General features: G+C 26.7%; 3 protein-coding genes across 4 annotated transcripts; all 3 read left to right on the plus strand.

The window, feature by feature from the left end:
- The first annotated feature begins 6,809 nt into the window (after nt 1-6,809).
- On the plus strand, nt 6,810-10,439 carry LOC127239327 (uncharacterized). The gene is made up of 7 exons (XM_051257422.1): nt 6,810-6,888; nt 8,257-8,310; nt 8,626-8,718; nt 9,495-9,626; nt 9,712-9,930; nt 10,024-10,126; nt 10,217-10,439. Exons 2-6 carry the CDS (start codon nt 8,269-8,271, stop codon nt 10,123-10,125), a joined length of 588 nt encoding a protein of 195 aa, XP_051113379.1. The 5' UTR covers nt 6,810-6,888; nt 8,257-8,268; the 3' UTR covers nt 10,126; nt 10,217-10,439.
- A 4,952-nt stretch (nt 10,440-15,391) lies between these two features.
- On the plus strand, nt 15,392-19,020 carry LOC127239326 (uncharacterized). 2 transcript variants are annotated; one of them, XM_051257420.1, is made up of 7 exons: nt 15,392-15,470; nt 16,838-16,891; nt 17,207-17,299; nt 18,076-18,207; nt 18,293-18,511; nt 18,605-18,707; nt 18,798-19,020. In XM_051257420.1, exons 2-6 carry the CDS (start codon nt 16,850-16,852, stop codon nt 18,704-18,706), a joined length of 588 nt encoding a protein of 195 aa, XP_051113377.1. In that variant the 5' UTR covers nt 15,392-15,470; nt 16,838-16,849; the 3' UTR covers nt 18,707; nt 18,798-19,020. The 2 variants fall into 2 exon arrangements, with proteins under 2 accessions (XP_051113377.1, XP_051113378.1); XM_051257421.1 differs by lacking the exon at nt 17,207-17,299.
- Nucleotides 19,021-24,003: 4,983 nt separating this feature from the next.
- Nucleotides 24,004-27,627, plus strand: LOC127239328 (uncharacterized). Its single transcript, XM_051257424.1, has 7 exons — nt 24,004-24,082; nt 25,509-25,562; nt 25,877-25,969; nt 26,743-26,874; nt 26,960-27,178; nt 27,272-27,374; nt 27,467-27,627. The coding sequence occupies exons 2-6, from the start codon at nt 25,521-25,523 to the stop codon at nt 27,371-27,373; spliced, it is 588 nt and encodes a 195-aa protein (XP_051113381.1). The 5' UTR covers nt 24,004-24,082; nt 25,509-25,520; the 3' UTR covers nt 27,374; nt 27,467-27,627.
- The last annotated feature ends 322 nt before the right edge of the window (nt 27,628-27,949 follow it).

A 27,949-nucleotide genomic window follows, 5' to 3' on the forward strand; every position in this document is an offset into this window, starting at 1 on the left:
ACTGTTTTGCATTGTAGTTAGTTCTCTTACTCCAACATTCTCAAGAAGGTAAGAGCATCAAATGAGGAAAGAAATTCTTTTCAATAAGTTCATAATTTGACTTTCATATTTTTTCTCAATCAAATCTTCTAAAATTGGCTTATTAATCTCGAGTAGGTCCCTTAGAATAGATTTTCCTTTCGAAGATATGCCAGATTGATCAATTTGGACCATAATGGATCACTTGTCTCACATTGAATGACCCGTAACTGTCCACAAAAATTTATACGTTAATCGGACCATCTGAGACCATCAACCAAAATAGCAATAGCAACGCCCACTCCTAACAAGTTTATTGTTTCGTGATTTGAAATAGAAATCAATAACATTGACTTTCACGGTTTCAAATAAAAATGCTATAGAATCTCACAAAATATTATGTTAAAATACTATTTAAATAAAAAACACAAATCAATACCCATTTCAAATAAATTTCAAATCATAACCAAACAAACCAATAAGTATTGTATTATTAGGTTCGGCCGGAGGATTTACCCAGAGTGCACCTAATTAAAGAGTAGCGACTGCGTAGTTCCATATCATAAAAAAAAAGAAAAAGAATTGTATTATTGTGTAGTGAATCAACACTTCATTTTTCTTTTAAAAGCACAACATGGTATCAGAGAAAATTTAGACTTTCCGTCCCCAGTGGGTGGCGCAACACACTCCCATGTTCCGATCATCCGCTCTGAGCTCGTCGGAGCTCCGCCGCTTGTGGCGGCGCATCCAGCGTTTTCCGGCGGCCATATGGTATGAAAAGTATTCATTTATTTGGACAATTTCTATATTAATTTTTATTTTTAGTATACTACCCATTAATAACAACAATATAATTTAGTCGTTCAATAATTGTGTTAGTTTTTTTTTTTTTTAAAAATATATATATTGTAGAACATGAGATTCTGCTCCAACTGCGTGGAACACGAGATTCTTGGTATAATACTAAAATAAGAAATTTAAACTAGTTAGTATTCCAAAATAATAATCAACTAAAAAAATAATGAAATGAAGACTCAAAAGCATAACTTTCCAACATGTATTTAGATGAATTATGAAATGCTCAAAGCTTACGCAATGGTATTAGTTGGGGGGAAAGTTGATATATACTTATCTTTTTATCTCCAACAATAACTAAAAAAATTATTCCTAAAATATAGATAAAAACGATAACTGCAATGATTTGGACCTCCAATTAATATATATATATATATATATTTGACTAAATTATTTATAATTTATTTGTAATTTGAAAAATTTGAGATATATTTAAAAACTATATAAGATTCTCTTGTGATTTAGATAACATTACACAAAATTCTTTTAAAAATATGTCTGAGACTTCCTCATATTTTGTGCGATATTTTTTAAAATATGAGAGGACGTTATATATACAGTTTCTAAATATAAATTATAAAGAGAATAATGGAGACTTTTGTCTATTCATATTTTTTTTAAAAATTATTTATTTATTTTATTATAAATGTTCATTGTTATCATTAATAATGTTAGTGATTAAGATGTCCCAATCTTATACAAGTGTTGATTATTGTGTGGTTATCAAACCTTTTTTAAAGGCTTGTCTGAGTAGACTTCCATTTTCAAAAAAATAAAAATAGGACGAGTGTGTCCGGTAACCAGTTGGATTCAAATTGCTCCGTATCACAAAAAAAAATAATAATATATTTGTAAGGAAATTTCATCCCTAAAGTTCACGTAGCTAATGTAATTTCATTCTTAATTCCGTCTCTAATGTCATTAGTAACGAAAAAAAGTAAATTTAAAAACAAAAAAATTTTGTTACAAAAATAATTTTTTGATGTAGTGTATATTGCTAACTATTTTATTCAAATATTGCATTAACTTAAAATTTTCAATTTACATCTTGTTCAATAAATAAATATGTTTATATATATTCAAAATATTTGTTTATTATTCTAATATATATATATTTATGAAAAATTGATAATATAATAAATAATATTTTATATTGGCTTGTTAAATTTTGTAAAAAAAATATTTGTAAATATTATATATATTGAGAATTATCTTAGAAAAAATTGAATTTGATGAACAGACTTATATATTTTATTTATTTATTTATTTCATATTAAAATTTATTTTGTAGGGGATTATATTCACATTATATATATTTTTATTTACATATAAATTTTAAAATATTTAATTATATATTTTAATTTTTTTTAATATTATAAACATTATATTATAAATCAAATATTAATTAATATAACTCTTCAAACCTAATTTCCAACTTAGATTTTTTTTTTTTAATGAAAATGTACCCACCCACTAATTTATTCTCTGCTAACATCTGCAAAAGTAATTTCATACTATAAATTTTTTTTAGTTTTATCTTTAAGAAGATTAAGAAATTGTTGACAATGTTAACTAATCGCCAATCATACATAGTCAATAAATTACACTCTTTATTGTAGTTGTTATTATTAGTTTTGATAAAAAAAAAGAAAGTATTTTTTAAACAAAATAATATTTAAAAAATAACAAAAATAAATATTTAAATTACATTTTACAATTCTTAATAACTTAACTAGTAACAAAAATCCCAAAAGAATCCAAAACATTAAAAAGACACAATTATTTTCTAAAATTTGTCTATAGTCAATTTTATTTGGGTTCAATGATTTATTTTTTTTTAAAAAAAATTATACAACATAATTCACTGGTGAATTAAGATAATGGCAAAATATTTTGAATAAGCAAACCTTAATTATTCAATGAAAATTCTATATTATGGATGATCAAACCTTTTTTTTTTCCACAAAATTTGGAAATATTTTGATATAATATATATATATATATAATATAATAAAATTGTTTGATAGGATAGTATATATTTTAAAATTGATAAACTAATTATTTAAAATATCTTTCATATATATGTTACTTGTTTGATCAAGCATCTTTCCCAAATGATATGAACCAGTTTGGTTTCTCATGTTTTAGAGAAATTTCAAGTGAGAGTGGTCTGATTAATCGAAGATTGTCAATACCTCCCATATGTAGGCGAGCCCACCACCACAACCAATGCTCAGTGCTATACATCCACTTCACCAACAAACCGGACTCTGATACTATTGTTGGGACTGGACCAACAGATGTATAAGGTGTTAGATTTTCTTCTAATATTTCAATGTGAGACTTGGATTTGAACCCCAACATGGAAGAACAATCAAATGATTTCTTTCAGCCTATTTTTGTTGATCCAAATTATGGAGAGGATGCGGAGAATCAATCATTGAGCTGTGGTTGTAGTGTCAAAGGTCATGCAATACTCAAATTGCCTTGGATAAAATTTTTACTAAGGGATGAAAATCCTATCATCGTAAGTCTATTGAGTTCACTAACTGTCTAAATGGTTGCTGATAAAAATTAGACTTTGCTTTGAACATTTAGATGTTTGCTTAGATGTTGAAAGTTTGCTTGCCGGAAATGTGTTGCTTGGTTAGCAGTCTATTAGGCAAACTAGTCGCTGGACAAACTCCTCGCTTGAACTCTCTTGATCGCTTGAATTCAGAAATTTAAGTGAAACTTCTTTGAGACATGACATTTTTCATATGAAGTTCAGGTTTGATGTCTTGAATCATCTCAAATGAATATATTGTAATGATTCATACCTTAATTAAGAAATCCTAATCAATGTGATGTTTACACTATTCAGATGTCTTGATATTTACCCGTTGTTGTTTTGGCACAAAGTTCTTTTACCTGTAATGTGTTCTTGATCCAATGAAATGGTCCAAGACGTAGCCCCGACCCATGGACCCAATTACTTTGTAGGCTTTAATATCCGTTGTACGATCAACGGATTTGATCATGTCCGTCCGTTACTTCTATACATATGTGCCCGTGGTGTAATTGTAGAGTTGGTGTTGCGCTGTCTTTCTCTCTAAGAAACTTTATCTCTATGTTATGTGTTTTGTGTTTTCTAGAGATGTTCTGGTTGTTTTTAGTGAATATTGTGTTAAGATTTTCTAATGATCTTGAGATTGTTTCAGGAACATGTAAGAAAAGAAAAATCTATTGTCTTTCAGGCACATGTGAAAAAAAAAAAAAAACTTATTAGTATTCATTTAGAGCATAATCATGAGACTTAAAATTACATATTTTTATTTTATTTAATACTATTGGCCATAAAAAAATTCAAGAAATAAAGAGATTTTGAAGATCACTATCTTTTGAAAAGAATTATAGATTTTATTTTTGTGATAATTGGAAGACTATAGGTCAAACTAAATCACTGTACAAAGTGTGTTTACTTGTGGGATTTGATTTTCGATTTTACTATTTCAATTTTTTTTTTCTTAAAAAAATATCAAATCAAATACCCGTTTTTTTATTTATTATATTACATTTAAATTAAATTTTACATCCAAAATATCACATCACACGGATTTAAGGTATGTTTGGTTCATTGGTTTTTCTGTTCAAAAAACTTGGATGCATATTAAAATTTACATGATATTCTTTGCCATATGATATTTATTTTTTAATTTTTTATTTATTTAATTTCAGTCGCTCAAATTTTTGTTAATTATTTTTTAAAGTGCTAACTCCAACGTTAATCATATCTATTTATTTTAATTCTTATCTACCTCTGCTATTTTTCTAAATATTAGATTTCAGTGTACTGATGTCAATAAATATATATTAATTGCACCTACCTCATTTATGATAATTGCCTAGTAATAAAAAACTTATCGAGAATTTAAAGCATAGTACAACAATAATGAAATAAGAGTCTTTTATTCTAATTTGTCAAAAGTTTAAATTTTTTAGTCGCTTTAAGAAACAACAGAATTTTAAAGATTTTCTTGTAAGAATTATATATTTTCGTTTTTGTGATGACTGGAAGATTGTATAGTTGAACAACGCTTGTAGTTGAGCTAAAAAACGCAAAGGACCTAAACTCGACTTGGTTAATTGAATTTGTAAATATTATATACTAATTAAGAAGTATATTACATCTATATGCATGAGATACATTCGCCATATTGCCATCATGTCTTACGTTTTGTCGGAAATATTTTACTTACTTATTTTTGAAATAACAACTTGATCTAGGTTTTTATGGTGAAGCTATAATGAAATTCTATAGTCAGTTAGTGTCACTAATCCATCAAATAGTTTTAGTTTATTCACATTCTAACACAATCCTTTAAAGGGTTCGAATTCTTCTTGGGGTTAGACTTTCAAGAATTTGGAAGATCACTTGATTCTCCATCGGAGGGAAAACCATTGTAATATCTGATGTGGCCGGAAGTTTGGCTATCCATTTCACATTTGGGATATGATGAAAAGAGACGAATGAAATCTTCACTAAAGCAGATTTAAACACAAAAATTTTGGCTGAATTATTTATCCCAAATGCAACGAAGCCAAGTAAGTATCTATTTGATGAAAATTTTTGAACTTCATTCTTTAACACAAAAACAACAAGACAACAAATTAATCTTGGCTAAGTTTTCAAATGCTATTATAATGCTTTTCTGAAGTTCAAAAAACTATAATAACTATGACGAGATAGGTCGTGATAGGTATTTAATAACTATAATAAAGTCACTGGTCCAAATTCTGCCAATAACTTCCGACTTGCATATTAAGTTGAAAAATAGTGTGGCAGCGGTTAACTTACGATGTTCGGATTAATTCGAAAATAATAATGGTGTGTGATTGCATTGAAAAATAATTATTATATAATTATATATTATTTTAAAAAAATATAAAGTCACGACATTGTTGGAACTTTTGATAATATAAAGTCATGGAAATATAATGATATTATTCTGTTACCTATTGTCACGAAAAATTTCACAATCTTAAAAAATTCACGAAATTTTGTTGCAGCTAGAATTATTCTGTAACATATTGTCACAGAAATGCTAAAAATTAAAAAAAGTCACCATGGAAATTCCACATAAATGATTTCATATGTTTTTCCGTGATATTACAACTATGACTATTTTTTACCGCAACTATAAGTCAATTTTCTAGTACTGAATATTTTCTTGACTCCAACAAAGTAGTGGCACTATATAGTTCTACATATTAGAGATATATGCCGTACATATTTTACAGCATATACAAGTTCGAATTATGATTATTATTATTATTATTATTATTATTACTAATGCAACATTGGCTACTAGGATGTGAGTAAATGTCAATCAACATCAATTCAAGCCCGTTCATACTAAAAGATGAATTGAGGTTTGTTTTTTAAATAATAGACTATAGAAACCGAGTTTTTGTAGTTTCTCTACCCTTAGACATTATTGTTTCTACTTTGAGGATAATATTGTAATAGGTTCGTGGAAATCACAAAATCTGTAATTTTTTAAAAGTTAATCACTCAGCTAAAATATGAAATTCATTTAGGATTATTAGCATATTAATGAAAAATATTATATTTATTTAACAACTTGCTTCATTAATTTAGTAGATTGAATATAAATGAACAATATTTATATGGGCTAGTGTAACTAAAATATATTTTATTTCAACTTAATTTATTGGACCAACTTTCAAATGTTTGTGAGTTTTTCTTGTAGCCCAAAATAAATAAAATCCACGTAAAAACACCTCTACCCTATTTTCAAATAAAATTTAGAAACCTAGATTAAATAAAATGAAAAGAAAGGAAACAGTTGTGGGTTTTCTTTAAAGCCCAAAATTGATTTGCCAACACATGAAACCCTAGCCTATATAAATGAGTTAGCCTTCTTCTTTCACTTACTCAAATCTTACAGATCTAGGATTAGGTGAGATTGTGAAGAAAAATTCAAGCAAGTATTGCCTTTCAGACATACACAGGTGAGACGAAAATCATTGTTATTGGTACGGTGTATGATCAAGAAATGTATGATTAGATGTTTTTTTCATATATGCTTTATTATTTTGGTTTTTTTTTAGTCAATTTTACAAACAACATAATTTTTAAGATTTTCCTCTAAGAATTATATATTTTCGTTTTGTATCAATTGGAAGATTGTATAGTTAAAAAAGCTTGTAGTAGAATCGATCAAAACACACAAAAGGCCTAAATTGACTTTGGTACATTAAATTTTTAAATTTTATTAATTAAGAAGTACTTAAATCTATATATGATATCATATGCCATAATTTCTATCATGTTTTATGTTTTGTCGTAAATATATATATTACTTATTTTTTTTTTAACTCTAACTAACTAGATCTAGGTTCTTTTTGGTAAAAATCATAGGTTATGTTTCTTCGAGTTATGTATTCCATATTTTTATTTACCATATATATTCACAAATTTTTATTATTATTACAAAATATTAAATTCAATAATTATTTACTCAAAATAAATAAAATAAAATCTGAAAAAACACAATGAATCCCAAATGATTATTTGGTTTGAAAAGTTAACTTAATAAACATTTGATAAAATTGACCAAAACACGTCATCCATATTGTTTGATGTTACCGTAATAAATGATAGAATCTAGAATCCTACTAACTTTGATGTGCTTAAATATGTAAGACTTTATTTTTAAAAATTTATTATATTTAAATTTATTTCTCATCCACCCGTGCAATATTTAAATGCGTGATTATCCATTTTACAATACTTACTATATCGAATTATTATTATTATTATTATTTACCATATCCTGCTTCCTTAATAAAATATATACTTACTTTTAAATACATACTTACTAAACCAATCTCATTTCTTGAAATGCCACTTACCAATTTTCTTTTTATTCTTGTTTTTTAGAATGCCTACGTCATTTTATATATTGTTTTCAGAAATAAGAAGACTATATAGTCACATTTTAGATTAGGGGACAACTATTTATGATTTTTCTTAAAACCTCATAACTTTTGCCATATTGTTGCCATATGGAGAATATATGGTCATTATCATTATTTTTAATTTAAACATAAGGTTTCACACACAGACACATACACAGATAACAAAAATATTAATAGTTATAGTAAAGATAAATAGAAATTGTATATGCTATATTTATTTCCCCGTGTTTTTGCTTCCTCATTCATTTTGTTTTTACCCTTAGAGATGAGTTTCCACATTAGGCATTTTTGTGGGATCTAGTTCCCAAGTTTGATAGGATTTCATTAACCATAACTAATTCATTGCATTTCAGTTATGATGTACGATAATATAACATATCATAGTGTACATTATTGCAGAACACCGTAGCAATGGAATCAACCGGAGTTCCTTCAACATCGACGGAGTCTAAGGTTTGTCTTGTTTCGGCCTATCTTTGGTTGTTTTTACAAATAATCATGCCAAACATCTCTTACATAAGATTCTAATAGTTTTCATAATGGTTTTCTGATATTTTTGCAATATAAAATATATATGTAAGAAATTTATATACAACTATATACATTTCTCTAATTCTTCGTTTCGTAAAACATCAAACCAAGATTATCTTGATTTGTTATTTGGACATATATTTACCTATTTTCCTTTTTATGTCAAGAAATGGTAAAATGTGTAACTATTAATGTTTCGTATTGATACCTATGTCAAATTTCCATGTGTTGGAAAAGACGGGAGCCAATATTCCATCCGAAAATTCTTCTAGTTATCCAAATTGGTGGCCGTATATGTCTTTGTTCCCCACACCAGTAATTGAACCTCTGGTATGTAATCTTTTCCTTATTGTGTTAAAAGAAGCAGCTATCACTTTCAAATCTTTATTTGCTACTTAATTTCGCTTATAGAATGTGTATGTTCACATTCCATAAAAATATTTGTCATGTTCTTATAAGAAGAATAAATATGTGTATCCGACATCCTATTGTAATTTTGGAGAAGAAGTGTATCATCAAAGAGAAAGGTAAGGAAAGAATTGAATATTTAATAAAAAAAAATACTTGGATACAGATTAAACTTTATGTTCAAAATTATAGTACCTCAGTAGAGTGAATTATATTGAAAGAAAAGTTATTAAGGCATGTCTTATATTCAATGAAACTACAATAATAAAATAAATAATTGTGTATACTTATTTAGCACAAATTTTAACTTACCTTACATTCAAGGTATAAGTAATTAGTAACAACAAATAAAATTATATGATATTAAAAGTGTAAAAAGGAGTGAGTAGACTAAAAAATCACTTAATTAAGAAGATTAACAACAATGCAGATTCATCAATATTATCTCTCATTAGTTTCTCTTCACTGTCTTTATATTTTTCTACAATACAGCCATTGACTAATAGTAAAAACCTCTCATTGATGAGTAGTATTTTCATCTATAATTCATTAAAAAGTCCTCTTCCTGATCATTCAATGAAAACACCAACTCTTACACATCTCTCTCATTCTATTCTAGTGTTACGGTCAAGATTATATATTGTGGAACATTCATTATAAATTGTCAAAATCTATCAACAATAGAAATTTAATTACAGGAGCTACATTTATCCCCGGAGGAAAATACGCATGGTTTATCAACTACCATGATTGAGAAGAGATGGAGAATATTCTTTAGACTTCTCCAACGTAGTGAGCCCTTACATTGCTACATATTGGAGATGCACGAGGTATGTAGGTTACAACATATTATGTATACAAGTACAAATTATTGTTATTATTATTATTTTGATTAATTGTCTAATTGTACAATAGGTTGATAGCGGAAAGCTTACTAGGTATGAATCAACAGTCCATGCACATGAAGTAACTACAAGGATTGTAGCCATGGGCGAACATATAACAACAATGCCCATGGTTCAAATATTTAACCCTGTCCATCTTCAACGAAGGAGCATGTTAACCATAAGTAAACGCTTAGGGAATTGGATCGTGGAGCAGCGCAAGTCTAACGATTCAGAACGTAGGGACAAGGTAGCCAATTTATTGCACTTTTTTACATTAAATCGACATATTATAATCTACATCACATTTACTTATAGTTGACTCTTGAAAATTTTGTTGCAGTATTACATTCATACTATTATGGGGAAAAAGTTCCGATCAATAAATGAAGTCATGACATTTATATTATGCGATGTCTTTGTTGAAGATTTGAAGATGGGATAAGGTAAACCATTAAAAACACTTTAAAGATTTTGGCTTATCATTCACTTACTTCATTTTATCACGTAACACTTAATTTTTTTTGATTTTTCAGGTAATAGGATTTCAGAAGGTTGCCTATTTTGGGTTCACTATATCTAGATAATTTTTGTAAAATAATGCTTATGGTTAAGAAAGGTTGAGGAGAATGTGAGTTTTGTATAACTTATTTAGTGTAAATTATTCATGTCATGTTAATGTTGTTTTATCAACACCTCCCATTAGTTCATAATATTATTGTTGCAATGTAAATTAAGTAAAATGAAATTTGTGTTTGTTTGGACTGTTTTGATAACTATTTGAAGAGTGATATTACAAATTTGAAATACTTTTCATTATTATGTATTCTACTTGACCACACGAGAATCGATTGAGACAAGTTAATTCAGATGATAAAAATTTTAAAATCATTTCTTTTTCATTTTTTTTTTCAATCTGCAATTTTATTTTTCTCAAAGTTGTCTTCTCTTCCTACATGCTTCTTTTTATTATGCAATTACCATACGTGGATGTAAAGGACTGTAAAAATGATAATAATAAAAGAAACCTTGAAGTTTATTCGCATGATTTTTTGAAATTAACTCATTGATTCAGCGTTTAGATTGAATGATTACACAACCATCAAAATATAATGCATTAGAGAAAAGTACTATTTAATGTTGAAACCACAATACCAATATTAATAATAAATATCCATGAATGATCTTTCCGATCCAAAAAAAATAATATAATAAATTATTAAATACATATCCATGAATTTGGTATATATCACTCTCTAATAGGGTGCCTTATTGCAAAATCATCTATTCATCCGAGATAATCTCATTTTCAAAAGTGACAACATTAACACAACAAAATAGTTGATTGGGCATTCATCACAAAAAAAATAAAAATGATTCTCTGTTCTCATAGGACAAACTCTAATGATCTCCAATGAGGCTGAAAGTTGGTTTATCCATTTAACCAGTTGAGATATGATGAAAAGAGATGGATTAAATGGTTACTAAAGCTAATTGAAACACAACTTTTTTGGCTGAATTTTTTTTACCCCAAGTGCAGTGTAGCCATGTATACATTTAATGAAAACTTTTTAATTTCTTTCTTTAACAAAGAATTAGCAAGATAACAAATTGATCCTGGCTAACACGATTTAACATTTGGAAGATCAATATAATTTATGCTAAATTTTCTAATGCTATTTTAATGTGTTTCTAGAGTTTAAAAAAAAATAAAATAAAAATAAAAGATACCCGCTATTACCTTCAATACAATATGGCCTTAACTTACCAAGAACTAAGTTGAAAATATTAATTTTCGAAAATCGTAGGAATGAAGTTACCCAAACAATGAATGTGGCTAGAGGAAATTTGGTTTATTAAAAGATTAAAATTACATGAAAAAAGTTAATTAGAAAAGCCAAAGGGAATTTTGTGTCTGCGAAATTTAAGAATTCAACATTCCCACAATGAGAATTTGAGTAAATAGAGTATCTACCGGAATAAGCAAAAATGAAGAGTTCACACAAATATTACCGTTCCATGAAGATACCTTATTCATTATGAAGTTTTTATACTATTTGGAAATTTTGATATGTCCAGAGACATAGCCCGACCTATGGAGCCTCATTACCTTGTAGGCTTTAATATCCACCGTACAATATAAGGATTTGATCTGAACCGTCCATCACTTTTTTATATTTGTACTTGTGAAGTAACTCTACAGTTAGTGTTGCACTGTCTTTCTCTTTAGGTAGAAAAATTTATCGCTATATTCTGCATTTGTGAAGGTATTTTACTGTTCTTATGGTCGCATTATGGTGAATCCTTCGTGAGAGTTTTCTGACATGCGTGTGATTTTTTCCATGAAACGGTTTGTGAGATTTTTTTTAAGTATTTTTTGTACGGCTTATATAATGGGGACTCTAGTCATTAATAAAATACGTGTTTGGGTTTACCTTGAACTCAAAAATTAATTTAAGCTAATACCAAAAAACTGTGTCGCTTTATAAACCAGTATACCTTTCCGTCACGTTTTCTAACCTAGAAATAATGATCTATAAGAGTACTCGGGTGCTTTCAAGGAGGTGAGGAGAAAGGTATATGATTTTCGTCATTCAGACACAAGGGAAAAGATATCTTATTAGTATTCATTTTGTATCATGATAAGAGTGATAGACCACATGATTTTATTTTATTTAATTTTATTTTTATTGCCGTTAAAAAAATTCTTGAGATCAAGGTGTGTTGAAGCTTAAGCTTTTCCGAAAAGAGTTATAGATTTATTTTTGTGACAATTGAAAGACCATACAGTAGAAAGTTGAACTTAAAAATGCAAAGGATCTCGGGTGTGAGTGGTTCATTGTTGTTGTTGTTGCTTTTTTTTTTTTTTTTTTTTTTTTTTTTTCTTTACTTTACAAAATCTAGAAAGTGTAGTAAAATCTATGTGGGATCCTTTGCCATAATATATATTTTTTTACTTTTTTTTTTCAGTCGTTCAAATTTTTAGTAATTATTACTTAAACTCAAGCTTAACCTTATTATAGCTATTTATTTTAGTAATGTGTAGGAGAACATTAGACATTTCTTTTTCTTTTTTTAAGATAAATACATTATAAAAATTTGGAGTTTATCTACAATGGTATAAAACCATTTACGTCTGTCATACAATATTTTATTTAGTATGTTGGACAATTACAACAAGTTATAAACTAATATATATATATATATATATACATTTTTGACCAAAATTACTTAATTCATTCGACCTTAATAATTATAATTATTGTGTTTTTTCTAATGAATTAAATTTCTATGTACTAACAAAAACATATATATGGCTGGGGTTATATATATTATCTTTCTAGGAAAACATACGAAGAAATAATACACGTTTATCAACAACCACAGTTTAAAAGAAATGAAGAATCACTACTAGAAAAAAGATTAATAATTACGAAAATTTATCGCAGATTTTTAATTCGCGACAATTAAAAGTGACGGAGAGTAATTTTGTGACAAATTTATGTTACAACCTTTTGCTTTGATTGTTCCGTGGGTAATATTTGCAAAAAAACGTTACAAGTAACTTTCGGTGACTATTTAATGTAACGGCTTATGTAACGAAAATGCCCACAATATTTCTATTCCGTGTCTTTTGACAATTTTGTAAAAAAAATTGTTACGAGATTTTTTCGTGACTATTTTGAGTTGCGGAAAAAGATATTAAAAATACTTGCAATATTTTAAATTATTACATATATTGTCATGGTATAATTTTTATGACTTTTCAAAAGTAAAAAAATCACAACATAAGTAACAAAAACAATTATAACTTTTTTTTTAATTATCATTTCGTAGTTATTTAAATAAATAAAAAATAATAATAAAATTATCTTCAATTTTTTTTATTGTTTTACTTGCATTGTAATTGAATATATTTTTTTTTTATCGATTCATGACTATTTAAAATCATGATATAAGTACCGAAATATTATTAAAATCTTAATTTTATATTCACTTTTATAAAAAAAACATTGTAATTATTTATTGTTACATTAAAAATAATTTTATTTAATTTTTATTTTTTAAATTAATATATATTTAATTTATTGCAAATATTAACTTAACCAAATATGTAACTATTTATATATAGCTATATTGATAATAGATTTAAATTTATTGTTAACTTTAAAATTTTATATGATATATTTTTAAAAAAAAAATGATTGAGTATAAAAAATAATAATAATAAAAATAATTGATTGACTAATAATAATATAAAATTTAAGAAGTCTTGATACTAAAAAAAATATACTCCATATGTTAAATAGATTTAATATTCTTTTATATTAAATAGACAAAGTCAAATTTTTGTTAAAAATTCGTGATGATATATTGAATAAATATGTATATATTTTTAGAAGATAAATTTATAATCAATAATACTTATACAGTTAAAATATAATAACAAATAAAAATTAATACTTTAAACTAGATAGCTATGACGAGATAGGTCGTGATAGGTATTTAATAACTATAATAAAGTCACTGGTCCAAATTCTGCCAATAACTTCCGACTTGCATATTAAGTTGAAAAATAGTGTGGCAGCGGTTAACTTACGATGTTCGGATTAATTCGAAAATAATAATGGTGTGTGATTGCATTGAAAAATAATTATTATATAATTATATATTATTTTAAAAAAATATAAAGTCACGACATTGTTGGAACTTTTGATAATATAAAGTCATGGAAATATAATGATATTATTCTGTTACCTATTGTCACGAAAAATTTCACAATCTTAAAAAATTCACGAAATTTTGTTGCAGCTAGAATTATTCTGTAACATATTGTCACAGAAATGCTAAAAATTAAAAAAAGTCACCATGGAAATTCCACATAAATGATTTCATATGTTTTTCCGTGATATTACAACTATGACTATTTTTTACCGCAACTATAGGTCAATTTTCTAGTACTGAATATTTTCTTGACTCCAACAAAGTAGTGGCACTATATAGTGCTACATATTAGAGATATATGCCGTACATATTTTACAGCATATACAAGTTCGAATTATGATTATTATTATTATTATTATTATTATTATTATTATTATTACTAATGCAACATTGGCTACTAGGATGTGAGTAAATGTCAATCAACATCAATTCAAGCCCGTTCATACTAAAAGATGAATTGAGGTTTGTTTTTTAAATAATAGACTATAGAAACCGAGTTTTTGTAGTTTCTCTACCCTTAGACATTATTGTTTCTACTTTGAGGATAATATTGTAATAGGTTCGTGGAAATCACAAAATCTGTAATTTTTTAAAAGTTAATCACTCAGCTAAAATATGAAATTCATTTAGGATTATTAGCATATTAATGAAAAATATTATATTTATTTAACAACTTGCTTCATTAATTTAGTAGATTGAATATAAATGAACAATATTTATATGGGCTAGTGTAACTAAAATATATTTTATTTCAACTTAATTTATTGGACCAACTTTCAAATGTTTGTGAGTTTTTCTTGTAGCCCAAAATAAATAAAATCCACGTAAAAACACCTCTACCCTATTTTCAAATAAAATTTAGAAACCTAGATTAAATAAAATGAAAAGAAAGGAAACAGTTGTGGGTTTTCTTTAAAGCCCAAAATTGATTTGCCAACACATGAAACCCTAGCCTATATAAATGAGTTAGCCTTCTTCTTTCACTTACTCAAATCTTACAGATCTAGGATTAGGTGAGATTGTGAAGAAAAATTCAAGCAAGTATTGCCTTTCAGACATACACAGGTGAGACGAAAATCATTGTTATTGGTACGGTGTATGATCAAGAAATGTATGATTAGATGTTTTTTTCATATATGCTTTATTATTTTGGTTTTTTTTTAGTCAATTTTACAAACAACATAATTTTTAAGATTTTCCTCTAAGAATTATATATTTTCGTTTTGTATCAATTGGAAGATTGTATAGTTAAAAAAGCTTGTAGTAGAATCGATCAAAACACACAAAAGGCCTAAATTGACTTTGGTACATTAAATTTTTAAATTTTATTAATTAAGAAGTACTTAAATCTATATATGATATCATATGCCATAATTTCTATCATGTTTTATGTTTTGTCGTAAATATATATATTACTTTTTTTTTTTTAACTCTAACTAACTAGATCTAGGTTCTTTTTGGTAAAAATCATAGGTTATGTTTCTTCGAGTTATGTATTCCATATTTTTATTTACCATATATATTCACAAATTTTTATTATTATTACAAAATATTAAATTCAATAATTATTTACTCAAAATAAATAAAATAAAATCTGAAAAAACACAATGAATCCCAAATGATTATTTGGTTTGAAAAGTTAACTTAATAAACATTTGATAAAATTGACCAAAACACGTCATCCATATTGTTTGATGTTACCGTAATAAATGATAGAATCTAGAATCCTACTAACTTTGATGTGCTTAAATATGTAAGACTTTATTTTTAAAAATTTATTATATTTAAATTTATTTCTCATCCACCCGTGCAATATTTAAATGCGTGATTATCCATTTTACAATACTTACTATATCGAATTATTATTATTATTATTATTTACCATATCCTGCTTCCTTAATAAAATATATACTTACTTTTAAATACATACTTACTAAACCAATCTCATTTCTTGAAATGCCACTTACCAATTTTCTTTTTATTCTTGTTTTTTAGAATGCCTACGTCATTTTATATATTGTTTTCAGAAATAAGAAAACTATATAGTCACATTTTAGATTAGGGGACAACTATTTATGATTTTTCTTAAAACCTCATAACTTTTGCCATATTGTTGCCATATGGAGAATATATGGTCATTATCATTATTTTTAATTTAAACATAAGGTTTCACACACAGACACATACACAGATAACAAAAATATTAATAGTTATAGTAAAGATAAATAGAAATTGTATATGCTATATTTATTTCCCCGTGTTTTTGCTTCCTCATTCATTTTGTTTTTACCCTTAGAGATGAGTTTCCACATTAGGCATTTTTGTGGGATCTAGTTCCCAAGTTTGATAGGATTTCATTAACCATAACTAATTCATTGCATTTCAGTTATGATGTACGATAATATAACATATCATAGTGTACATTATTGCAGAACACCGTAGCAATGGAATCAACCGGAGTTCCTTCAACATCGACGGAGTCTAAGGTTTGTCTTGTTTCGGCCTGTCTTTGGTTGTTTTTACAAATAATCATGCCAAACATCTCTTACATAAGATTCTAATAGTTTTCATAATGGTTTTCTGATATTTTTGCAATATAAAATATATATGTAAGAAATTTATATACAACTATATACATTTCTCTAATTCTTCGTTTCGTAAAACATCAAACCAAGATTATCTTGATTTGTTATTTGGACATATATTTACCTATTTTCCTTTTTATGTCAAGAAATGGTAAAATGTGTAACTATTAATGTTTCGTATTGATACCTATGTCAAATTTCCATGTGTTGGAAAAGACGGGAGCCAATATTCCATCCGAAAATTCTTCTAGTTATCCAAATTGGTGGCCGTATATGTCTTTGTTCCCCACACCAGTAATTGAACCTCTGGTATGTAATCTTTTCCTTATTGTGTTAAAAGAAGCAGCTATCACTTTCAAATCTTTATTTGCTACTTAATTTCGCTTATAGAATGTGTATGTTCACATTCCATAAAAATATTTGTCATGTTCTTATAAGAAGAATAAATATGTGTATCCGACATCCTATTGTAATTTTGGAGAAGAAGTGTATCATCAAAGAGAAAGGTAAGGAAAGAATTGAATATTTAATAAAAAAAAATACTTGGATACAGATTAAACTTTATGTTCAAAATTATAGTACCTCAGTAGAGTGAATTATATTGAAAGAAAAGTTATTAAGGCATGTCTTATATTCAATGAAACTACAATAATAAAATAAATAATTGTGTATACTTATTTAGCACAAATTTTAACTTACCTTACATTCAAGGTATAAGTAATTAGTAACAACAAATAAAATTATATGATATTAAAAGTGTAAAAAGGAGTGAGTAGACTAAAAAATCACTTAATTAAGAAGATTAACAACAATGCAGATTCATCAATATTATCTCTCATTAGTTTCTCTTCACTGTCTTTATATTTTTCTACAATACAGCCATTGACTAATAGTAAAAACCTCTCATTGATGAGTAGTATTTTCATCTATAATTCATTAAAAAGTCCTCTTCCTGATCATTCAATGAAAACACCAACTCTTACACATCTCTCTCATTCTATTCTAGTGTTACGGTCAAGATTATATATTGTGGAACATTCATTATAAATTGTCAAAATCTATCAACAATAGAAATTTAATTACAGGAGCTACATTTATCCCCGGAGGAAAATACGCATGGTTTATCAACTACCATGATTGAGAAGAGATGGAGAATATTCTTTAGACTTCTCCAACGTAGTGAGCCCTTACATTGCTACATATTGGAGATGCACGAGGTATGTAGGTTACAACATATTATGTATACAAGTACAAATTATTGTTATTATTATTATTTTGATTAATTGTCTAATTGTACAATAGGTTGATAGCGGAAAGCTTACTAGGTATGAATCAACAGTCCATGCACATGAAGTAACTACAAGGATTGTAGCCATGGGCGAACATATAATAACAATGCCCATGGTTCAAATATTTAACCCTGTCCATCTTCAACGAAGGAGCATGTTAACCATAAGTAAACGCTTAGGGAATTGGATCGTGGAGCAGCGCAAGTCTAACGATTCAGAACGTAGGGACAAGGTAGCCAATTTATTGCACTTTTTTACATTAAATCGACATATTATAATCTACATCACATTTACTTATAGTTGACTCTTGAAAATTTTGTTGCAGTATTACATTCATACTATTATGGGGAAAAAGTTCCGATCAATAAATGAAGTCATGACATTTATATTATGCGATGTCTTTGTTGAAGATTTGAAGATGGGATAAGGTAAACCATTAAAAACACTTTAAAGATTTTGGCTTATCATTCACTTACTTCATTTTATCACGTAACACTTAATTTTTTTTGATTTTTCAGGTAATAGGATTTCAGAAGGTTGCCTATTTTGGGTTCACTATATCTAGATAATTTTTGTAAAATAATGCTTATGGTTAAGAAAGGTTGAGGAGAATGTGAGTTTTGTATAACTTATTTAGTGTAAATTATTCATGTCATGTTAATGTTGTTTTATCAACACCTCCCATTAGTTCATAATATTATTGTTGCAATGTAAATTAAGTAAAATGAAATTTGTGTTTGTTTGGACTGTTTTGATAACTATTTGAAGAGTGATATTACAAATTTGAAATACTTTTCATTATTATGTATTCTACTTGACCACACGAGAATCGATTGAGACAAGTTAATTCAGATGATAAAAATTTTAAAATCATTTCTTTTTCATTTTTTTTTTCAATCTGCAATTTTATTTTTCTCAAAGTTGTCTTCTCTTCCTACATGCTTCTTTTTATTATGCAATTACCATACGTGGATGTAAAGGACTGTAAAAATGATAATAATAAAAGAAACCTTGAAGTTTATTCGCATGATTTTTTGAAATTAACTCATTGATTCAGCGTTTAGATTGAATGATTACACAACCATCAAAATATAATGCATTAGAGAAAAGTACTATTTAATGTTGAAACCACAATACCAATATTAATAATAAATATCCATGAATGATCTTTCCGATCCAAAAAAAATAATAAATAATAAATTATTAAATACATATCCATGAATTTGGTATATATCACTCTCTAATAGGGTGCCTTATTGCAAAATCATCTATTCATCCGAGATAATCTCATTTTCAAAAGTGACAACATTAACACAACAAAATAGTTGATTGGGCATTCATCACAAAAAAAATAAAAATGATTCTCTGTTCTCATAGGACAAACTCTAATGATCTCCAATGAGGCTGAAAGTTGGTTTATCCATTTAACCAGTTGAGATATGATGAAAAGAGATGGATTAAATGGTTACTAAAGCTAATTGAAACACAACTTTTTTGGCTGAATTTTTTTTACCCCAAGTGCAGTGTAGCCATGTATACATTTAATGAAAACTTTTTAATTTCTTTCTTTAACAAAGAATTAGCAAGATAACAAATTGATCCTGGCTAACACGATTTAACATTTGGAAGATCAATATAATTTATGCTAAATTTTCTAATGCTATTTTAATGTGTTTCTAGAGTTTAAAAAAAAATAAAATAAAAATAAAAGATACCCGCTATTACCTTCAATACAATATGGCCTTAACTTACCAAGAACTAAGTTGAAAATATTAATTTTCGAAAATCGTAGGAATGAAGTTACCCAAACAATGAATGTGGCTAGAGGAAATTTGGTTTATTAAAAGATTAAAATTACATGAAAAAAGTTAATTAGAAAAGCCAAAGGGAATTTTGTGTCTGCGAAATTTAAGAATTCAACATTCCCACAATGAGAATTTGAGTAAATAGAGTATCTACCGGAATAAGCAAAAATGAAGAGTTCACACAAATATTACCGTTCCATGAAGATACCTTATTCATTATGAAGTTTTTATACTATTTGGAAATTTTGATATGTCCAGAGACATAGCCCGACCTATGGAGCCTCATTACCTTGTAGGCTTTAATATCCACCGTACAATATAAGGATTTGATCTGAACCGTCCATCACTTTTATATATTTGTACTTGTGAAGTAACTCTACAGTTAGTGTTGCACTGTCTTTCTCTTTAGGTAGAAAAATTTATCGCTATATTCTGCATTTGTGAAGGTATTTTACTGTTCTTATGGTCGCATTATGGTGAATCCTTCATGAGAGTTTTCTGACATGCGTGTGGTTTTTTCCATGAAACGGTTTGTGAGATTTTTTTTGAGTATTTTTTGTACGGCTTATATAATGGGGACTCTAGTCATTAATAAAATACGTGTTTGGGTTTACCTTGAACTCAAAAATTAATTTAAGCTAATACAAAAAAACTGTGTCGCTTTATAAACCAGTATACCTTTCCGTCACGTTTTCTAACCTAGAAATAATGATCTATAAGAGTACTCGGGTGCTTTCAAGGAGGTGAGGAGAAATGTATATGATTTTCGTCATTCAGACACAAGGGAAAAGATATCTTATTAGTATTCATTTTGTATCATGATAAGAGTGATAGACCACATGATTTTATTTTATTTAATTTTATTTTTATTGCCGTTAAAAAAATTCTTGAGATCAAGGTGTGTTGAAGCTTAAGCTTTTCCGAAAAGAGTTATAGATTTATTTTTGTGACAATTGAAAGACCATACAGTAGAAAGTTGAACTTAAAAATGCAAAGGATCTCGGGTGTGAGTGGTTCATTGTTGTTGTTGTTGCTTTTTTTTTTTGTTTTGTTTTTTTTTTTCTTTTTCTTTACTTTACAAAATCTAGAAAGTGTAGTAAAATCTATGTGGGATCCTTTGCCATAATATATATTTTTTTACTTTTTTTTTTTCAGTCGTTCAAATTTTTAGTAATTATTACTTAAACTCAAGCTTAACCTTATTATAGCTATTTATTTTAGTAATGCGTAGGAGAACATTAGACATTTCTTTTTCTTTTTTTAAGATAAATACATTATAAAAATTTGGAGTTTATCTACAATGGTATAAAACCATTTACGTCTGTCATACAATATTTTATTTAGTATGTTGGACAATTACAACAAGTTATAAACTAATATATATATATATATACATTTTTGACCAAAATTACTTAATTCATTCGACCTTAATAATTATAATTATTGTGTTTTTTCTAATGAATTAAATTTCTATGTACTAACAAAAACATATATATGGCTGGGGTTATATATATTATCTTTCTAGGAAAACATACGAAGAAATAATACACGTTTATCAACAACCACAGTTTAAAAGAAATGAAGAATCACTACTAGAAAAAAGATTAATAATTACGAAAATTTATCGCAGATTTTAATTCGCGACAATTAAAAGTGACGGAGAGTAATTTTGTGACAAATTTATGTTACAACCTTTTGCTTTGATTGTTCCGTGGGTAATATTTGCAAAAAAACGTTACAAGTAACTTTCGGTGACTATTTAATGTAACGGCTTATGTAACGAAAATGCCCACAATATTTCTTTTCCGTGTCTTTTGACAATTTCGTAAAAAAAATTGTTACGAGATTTTTTCGTGACTATTTTGAGTTGCGGAAAAAGATATTAATAATACTTGCAATATTTTAAATTATTACATATATTGTCATGGTATAATTTTTATGACTTTTCAAAAGTAAAAAAATCACAACATAAGTAACAAAAACAATTATAACTTTTTTTTTTAATTATCATTTCGTAGTTATTTAAAGAAATAAAAAATAATAATAAAATTATCTTCAATTTTTTTTATTGTTTTACTTGCATTGTAATTGAATATATTTTTTTTTTTTTATCGATTCATGACTATTTAAAATCATGATATAAGTACCGAAATATTATTAAAATCTTAATTTTATATTCACTTTTATAAAAAAAACATTGTAATTATTTATTGTTACATTAAAAATAATTTTATTTAATTTTTATTTTTTAAATTAATATATATTTAATTTATTGCAAATATTAACTTAACCAAATATGTAACTATTTATATATAGCTATATTGATAATAGATTTAAATTTATTGTTAACTTTAAAATTTTATATGATATATTTTTTTTAAAAAAATGATTGAGTATAAAAAATAATAATAATAAAAATAATTGATTGACTAATAATAATATAAAATTTAAGAAGTCTTGATACTAAAAAAAATATACTCCATATGTTAAATAGATTTAATATTCTTTTATATTAAATAGACAAAGTCAAATTTTTGTTAAAAATTCGTGATGATATATTGAATAAATATGTATATATTTTTAGAAGATAAATTTATAATCAATAATACTTATACAGTTAAAATATAATAACAAATAAAAATTAATACTTTAAACTAGATAGCTATGACGAGATAGGTCGTGATAGGTATTTAATAACTATAATAAAGTCACTGGTCCAAATTCTGCCAATAACTTCCGACTTGCATATTAAGTTGAAAAATAGTGTGGCAGCGGTTAACTTACGATGTTCGGATTAATTCGAAAATAATAATGGTGTGTGATTGCATTGCAAAATAATTATTATATAATTATATATTATTTTAAAAAAATATAAAGTCACGACATTGTTGGAACTTTTGATAATATAAAGTCATGGAAATATAATGATATTATTCTGTTACCTATTGTCACGAAAAATTTCACAATCTTAAAAAATTCACGAAATTTTGTTGCAGCTAGAATTATTCTGTAACATATTGTCACAGAAATGCTAAAAATTAAAAAAAGTCACCATGGAAATTCCACATAAATGATTTCATATGTTTTTCCGTGATATTACAACTATGACTATTTTTTACCGCAACTATAGGTCAATTTTCTAGTACTGAATATTTTCTTGACTCCAACAAAGTAGTGGCACTATATAGTGCTACATATTAGAGATATATGCCGTACATATTTTACAACATATACAAGTTCGAATTATGATTATTATTATTATTATTATTATTATTATTATTATTATTATTATTATTATTATTATTATTATTACTAATGCAACATTGGCTACTAGGATGTGAGTAAATGTCAATCAACATCAATTCAAGCCCGTTCATACTAAAAGATGAATTGAGGTTTGTTTTTTAAATAATAGACTATAGAAACCGAGTTTTTGTAGTTTCTCTACCCTTAGACATTATTGTTTCTACTTTGAGGATAATATTGTAATAGGTTCGTGGAAATCACAAAATCTGTAATTTTTTAAAAGTTAATCACTCAGCTAAAATATGAAATTCATTTAGGATTATTAGCATATTAATGAAAAATATTATATTTATTTAACAACTTGCTTCATTAATTTAGTAGATTGAATATAAATGAACAATATTTATATGGGCTAGTGTAACTAAAATATATTTTATTTCAACTTAATTTATTGGACCAACTTTCAAATGTTTGTGAGTTTTTCTTGTAGCCCAAAATAAATAAAATCCACGTAAAAACACCTCTACCCTATTTTCAAATAAAATTTAGAAACCTAGATTAAATAAAATGAAAAGAAAGGAAACAGTTGTGGGTTTTCTTTAAAGCCCAAAATTGATTTGCCAACACATGAAACCCTAGCCTATATAAATGAGTTAGCCTTCTTCTTTCACTTACTCAAATCTTACAGATCTAGGATTAGGTGAGATTGTGAAGAAAAATTCAAGCAAGTATTGCCTTTCAGACATACACAGGTGAGACGAAAATCATTGTTATTGGTACGGTGTATGATCAAGAAATGTATGATTAGATGTTTTTTTCATATATGCTTTATTATTTTGGTATTTTTTTAGTCAATTTTACAAACAACATAATTTTTAAGATTTTCCTCTAAGAATTATATATTTTCGTTTTGTATCAATTGGAAGATTGTATAGTTAAAAAAGCTTGTAGTAGAATCGATCAAAACACACAAAAGGCCTAAATTGACTTTGGTACATTAAATTTTTAAATTTTATTAATTAACAAGTACTTAAATCTATATATGATATCATATGCCATAATTCCTATCATGTTTTATGTTTTGTCGTAAATATATATATTACTTTTTTTTTTTTTAACTCTAACTAACTAGATCTAGGTTCTTTTTGGTAAAAATCATAGGTTATGTTTCTTCGAGTTATGTATTCCATATTTTTATTTACCATATATATTCACAAATTTTTATTATTATTACAAAATATTAAATTCAATAATTATTTACTCAAAATAAATAAAATAAAATCTGAAAAAACACAATGAATCCCAAATGATTATTTGGTTTGAAAAGTTAACTTAATAAACATTTGATAAAATTGACCAAAACACGTCATCCATATTGTTTGATGTTACGGTAATAAATGATAGAATCTAGAATCCTACTAACTTTGATGTGCTTAAATATGTAAGACTTTATTTTTCAAAATTTATTATATTTAAATTTATTTCTCATCCACCCGTGCAATATTTAAATGCGTGATTATCCATTTTACAATCCTTACTATATCGAATTATTATTATTATTTTTTTTTACCAAATCCTGCTCCTTAATAAAATATATACTTACTTTTAAATACATACTTACTATGCCTATCTCATTTCTTGAAATGCCACTTACCAATTTTCTTTTTATTCTTGTTTTTTAGAATGCCTACCTCATTTTATACAATGTTTTCAGAAATAAGGAGACTATTTGATTACAATGAAATAGATGTCTTTTCTTCTTGTATGTCAAATGTTAAAATCTTTTATAGTCACATTTTAGATTAGGGGACAACTATTTATGATTTTTCTTAAAATCTCATAACTTTTGCCATATTGTTGCCATATATAGAGAATATATGGTCATTATCATTAATTTTAATTTAAACATATGGTTTCACACACAGACACATACACAGATAACAAAAATATTAATAGTTATAGTAAAGATAAATAGAAATTGTATATGCTATATTTATTTCCCCGTGTTTTTGCTTCCTCATTCATTTTGTTTTTACCCTTAGAAATGAGTTTCCACATTAGGCATTTTTGTGGGATCTAGTTCCCAAGTTTGATAGGATTTCATTAACCATAACTAATTCATCGCATTTCAGTTATGATGTACGATAATATAATATATCATAGTGTACATTACTGCAGAACACCATAGCAATGGAATCAACTGGAGTTCCTTCAACATCGACGGAGTCTAAGGTTTGTCTTGTTTCGGCCTGTCTTTGGTTGTTTTTACAAATAATCATGCCAAACATCTCTTACATAAGATTCTGATATTTTTCATAATGGTTTCTGATATTTTTGCAATATAAAATATATATGTAAGAAATTTATATACAACTATATACATTTCTCTAATTTTACGTTTCGTAAAACATCAAACCAAGATTATCTTGATTTGTTATTTGGACATACATTTACCTATTTTCCCTTTTATGCTAAGAAATGGTATAATGTGTAACTATTAATGTTTTGTATTGATACCTATGTCAAATTTCCATGTGTTGGAAAAGACGGGAGCCAATATTCCATCCGGAAATTCTTCTAGTTATCCAAATTGGTGGCCGTATATGTCTTTGTTCCCCACACCAGTAATTGAACCTCTGGTATGTAATATTTTCCTTATTGTGTTAAAAGAAGTAGCTATCACTTTCAAATCTTTATTTGCTACTTAATTTCGCTTATAGAATGTGTATGTTCACATTCCATAAAAATATTTGTCATGTTCTTATAAGAAGAATAAATATGTGTATCCGACATCCTATTGTTATTCTGGAGAAGAAGTGTATCATCAAAGATAAAGGTTAAGAAAGAATTGAATATTTAATAAAAAAAAAAATACTTGAATACAGATTAAACATTATGTTCTAAATTATAGTACCTCAGTGGAGTGATTTATATTGAAAGAAAAGTTATTAAGGCATGTCTTATACTCAACAAAACTACAATAATAAAATAAATAATTGTGTATACCTATTTAGCACAAATTTTAACTTATCTTACATTCAAGGTATAAGTAGTTAGTGATAACAAATAAGATTATATGATATTAAAAGTGTAAAAAGAAGTGAGTAGACTCAAAAATCACTTCATTAAGAAGATTAACAACAATGCAGATTCATCAATATTATCTATCATTAGTTTCTCTTCACTGTTTTTATATTTTTCTACAATACAACCATTGACTAATTGTAAAAACCTCTCATTGATGAGTAGTATTTTCATCTATAATTCATTAAAAAGTCCTCTTCCCGATCATGAAAACACCAACTCTTACACATCTCTCTTATTCTATTCTAGTGTTACAATCAAGATTATATATTGTGGAACATTAATTATAAATTGTCAAAATCTATCAACAATAGAAATTTAATTACAGGAGCTACATTTATCCCCGGAGGAAAATACGCATGGTTTATCAACTACCATGATTGAGAAGAGATGGAGAATATTTTTTAGACTTCTCCAACGTAGTGAGCCCTTACATTGCTACATATTGGAGATGCATGAGGTACGTAGGCTTCAACATATTATGTATACAAGTACAAATTATTGTTATTATTATTATTTTGATTAATTGTCTAATTGTACAATAGGTTGAGAGCGGAAAGCTTACTAGGTATGAATCAACAGTCCATACACACGAAGTAACTACAAGGATTGTAGCCATGGGCGAACATATAACAACAATGCCCATGGTTCAAATATTTAACCCTGTCCATCTTCAACGAAGGAGCATGTTAACCATAAGTAAACGCTTAGGTAATTGGATCGTGGAGCAGCGCAAGTCTAACGATTCAGAACGCAGGGACAAGGTAGCCAATTTATTGCACTTTTTTACATTAAATCGAAATATTATAATCTACATCATATTTACTTATAGTTGACTCTTGAAAATTTTATTGCAGTATTACATTCATACTATTATGGGGAAAAAGTTCCGATCAATAAATGAAGTCATGACATTTATATTATGCGATGTCTTTGTTGAAGATTTGAAGATGGGATAAGGTAAACCATTAAAAACACTTAAAATATTTTGGCTTATCATTCACTTACTTGATTTTATGATGTAACACTTAATTTTTTTTTTTATTTTTCAGGTAATAGGATTTCAGAAGGTTGCCTATTTTGGGTTCACTATATCTATATATTTTTTTGTAAAATAATGCTTACGGTTAAAAAATGTTGAGGAGAATGTGAATATTTGTATAACTTATTTAATGTAAATTATTTATGTCATGTTAATGTTGTTTTATTAACACCTCCCATTAATTCATATTATTATTGTTGTAATGTAAATTAAGTAAAATGAAATTTGTGTTTGTTTGGACTGTTTTGATACTTATTTGAAGAGTGATATTACAAATTTGAAATACTTTTCATATTATCTATCTACTTGACCACATGAGAATAGATTGAGACAAGTTAATTCAGATGATAAAAATTTTAAAATTATTTCATTTTTTTCTTTTTCAATCTGCAATTTTATTTTTCTCCAAGTTATTTCTCTTTCTACATGTTTTTTTTTTTTTTTTTTTTTTTTTAATTATGCAATTTCCACACATGGAAGTAAAGGACTGTGA

Source organism: Andrographis paniculata, unplaced genomic scaffold, assembly GCF_009805555.1.
Source record: "Andrographis paniculata isolate CXL003 unplaced genomic scaffold, ASM980555v1 Contig77END, whole genome shotgun sequence".
NCBI classification, from domain to species: Eukaryota; Viridiplantae; Streptophyta; class Magnoliopsida; order Lamiales; family Acanthaceae; genus Andrographis; species Andrographis paniculata.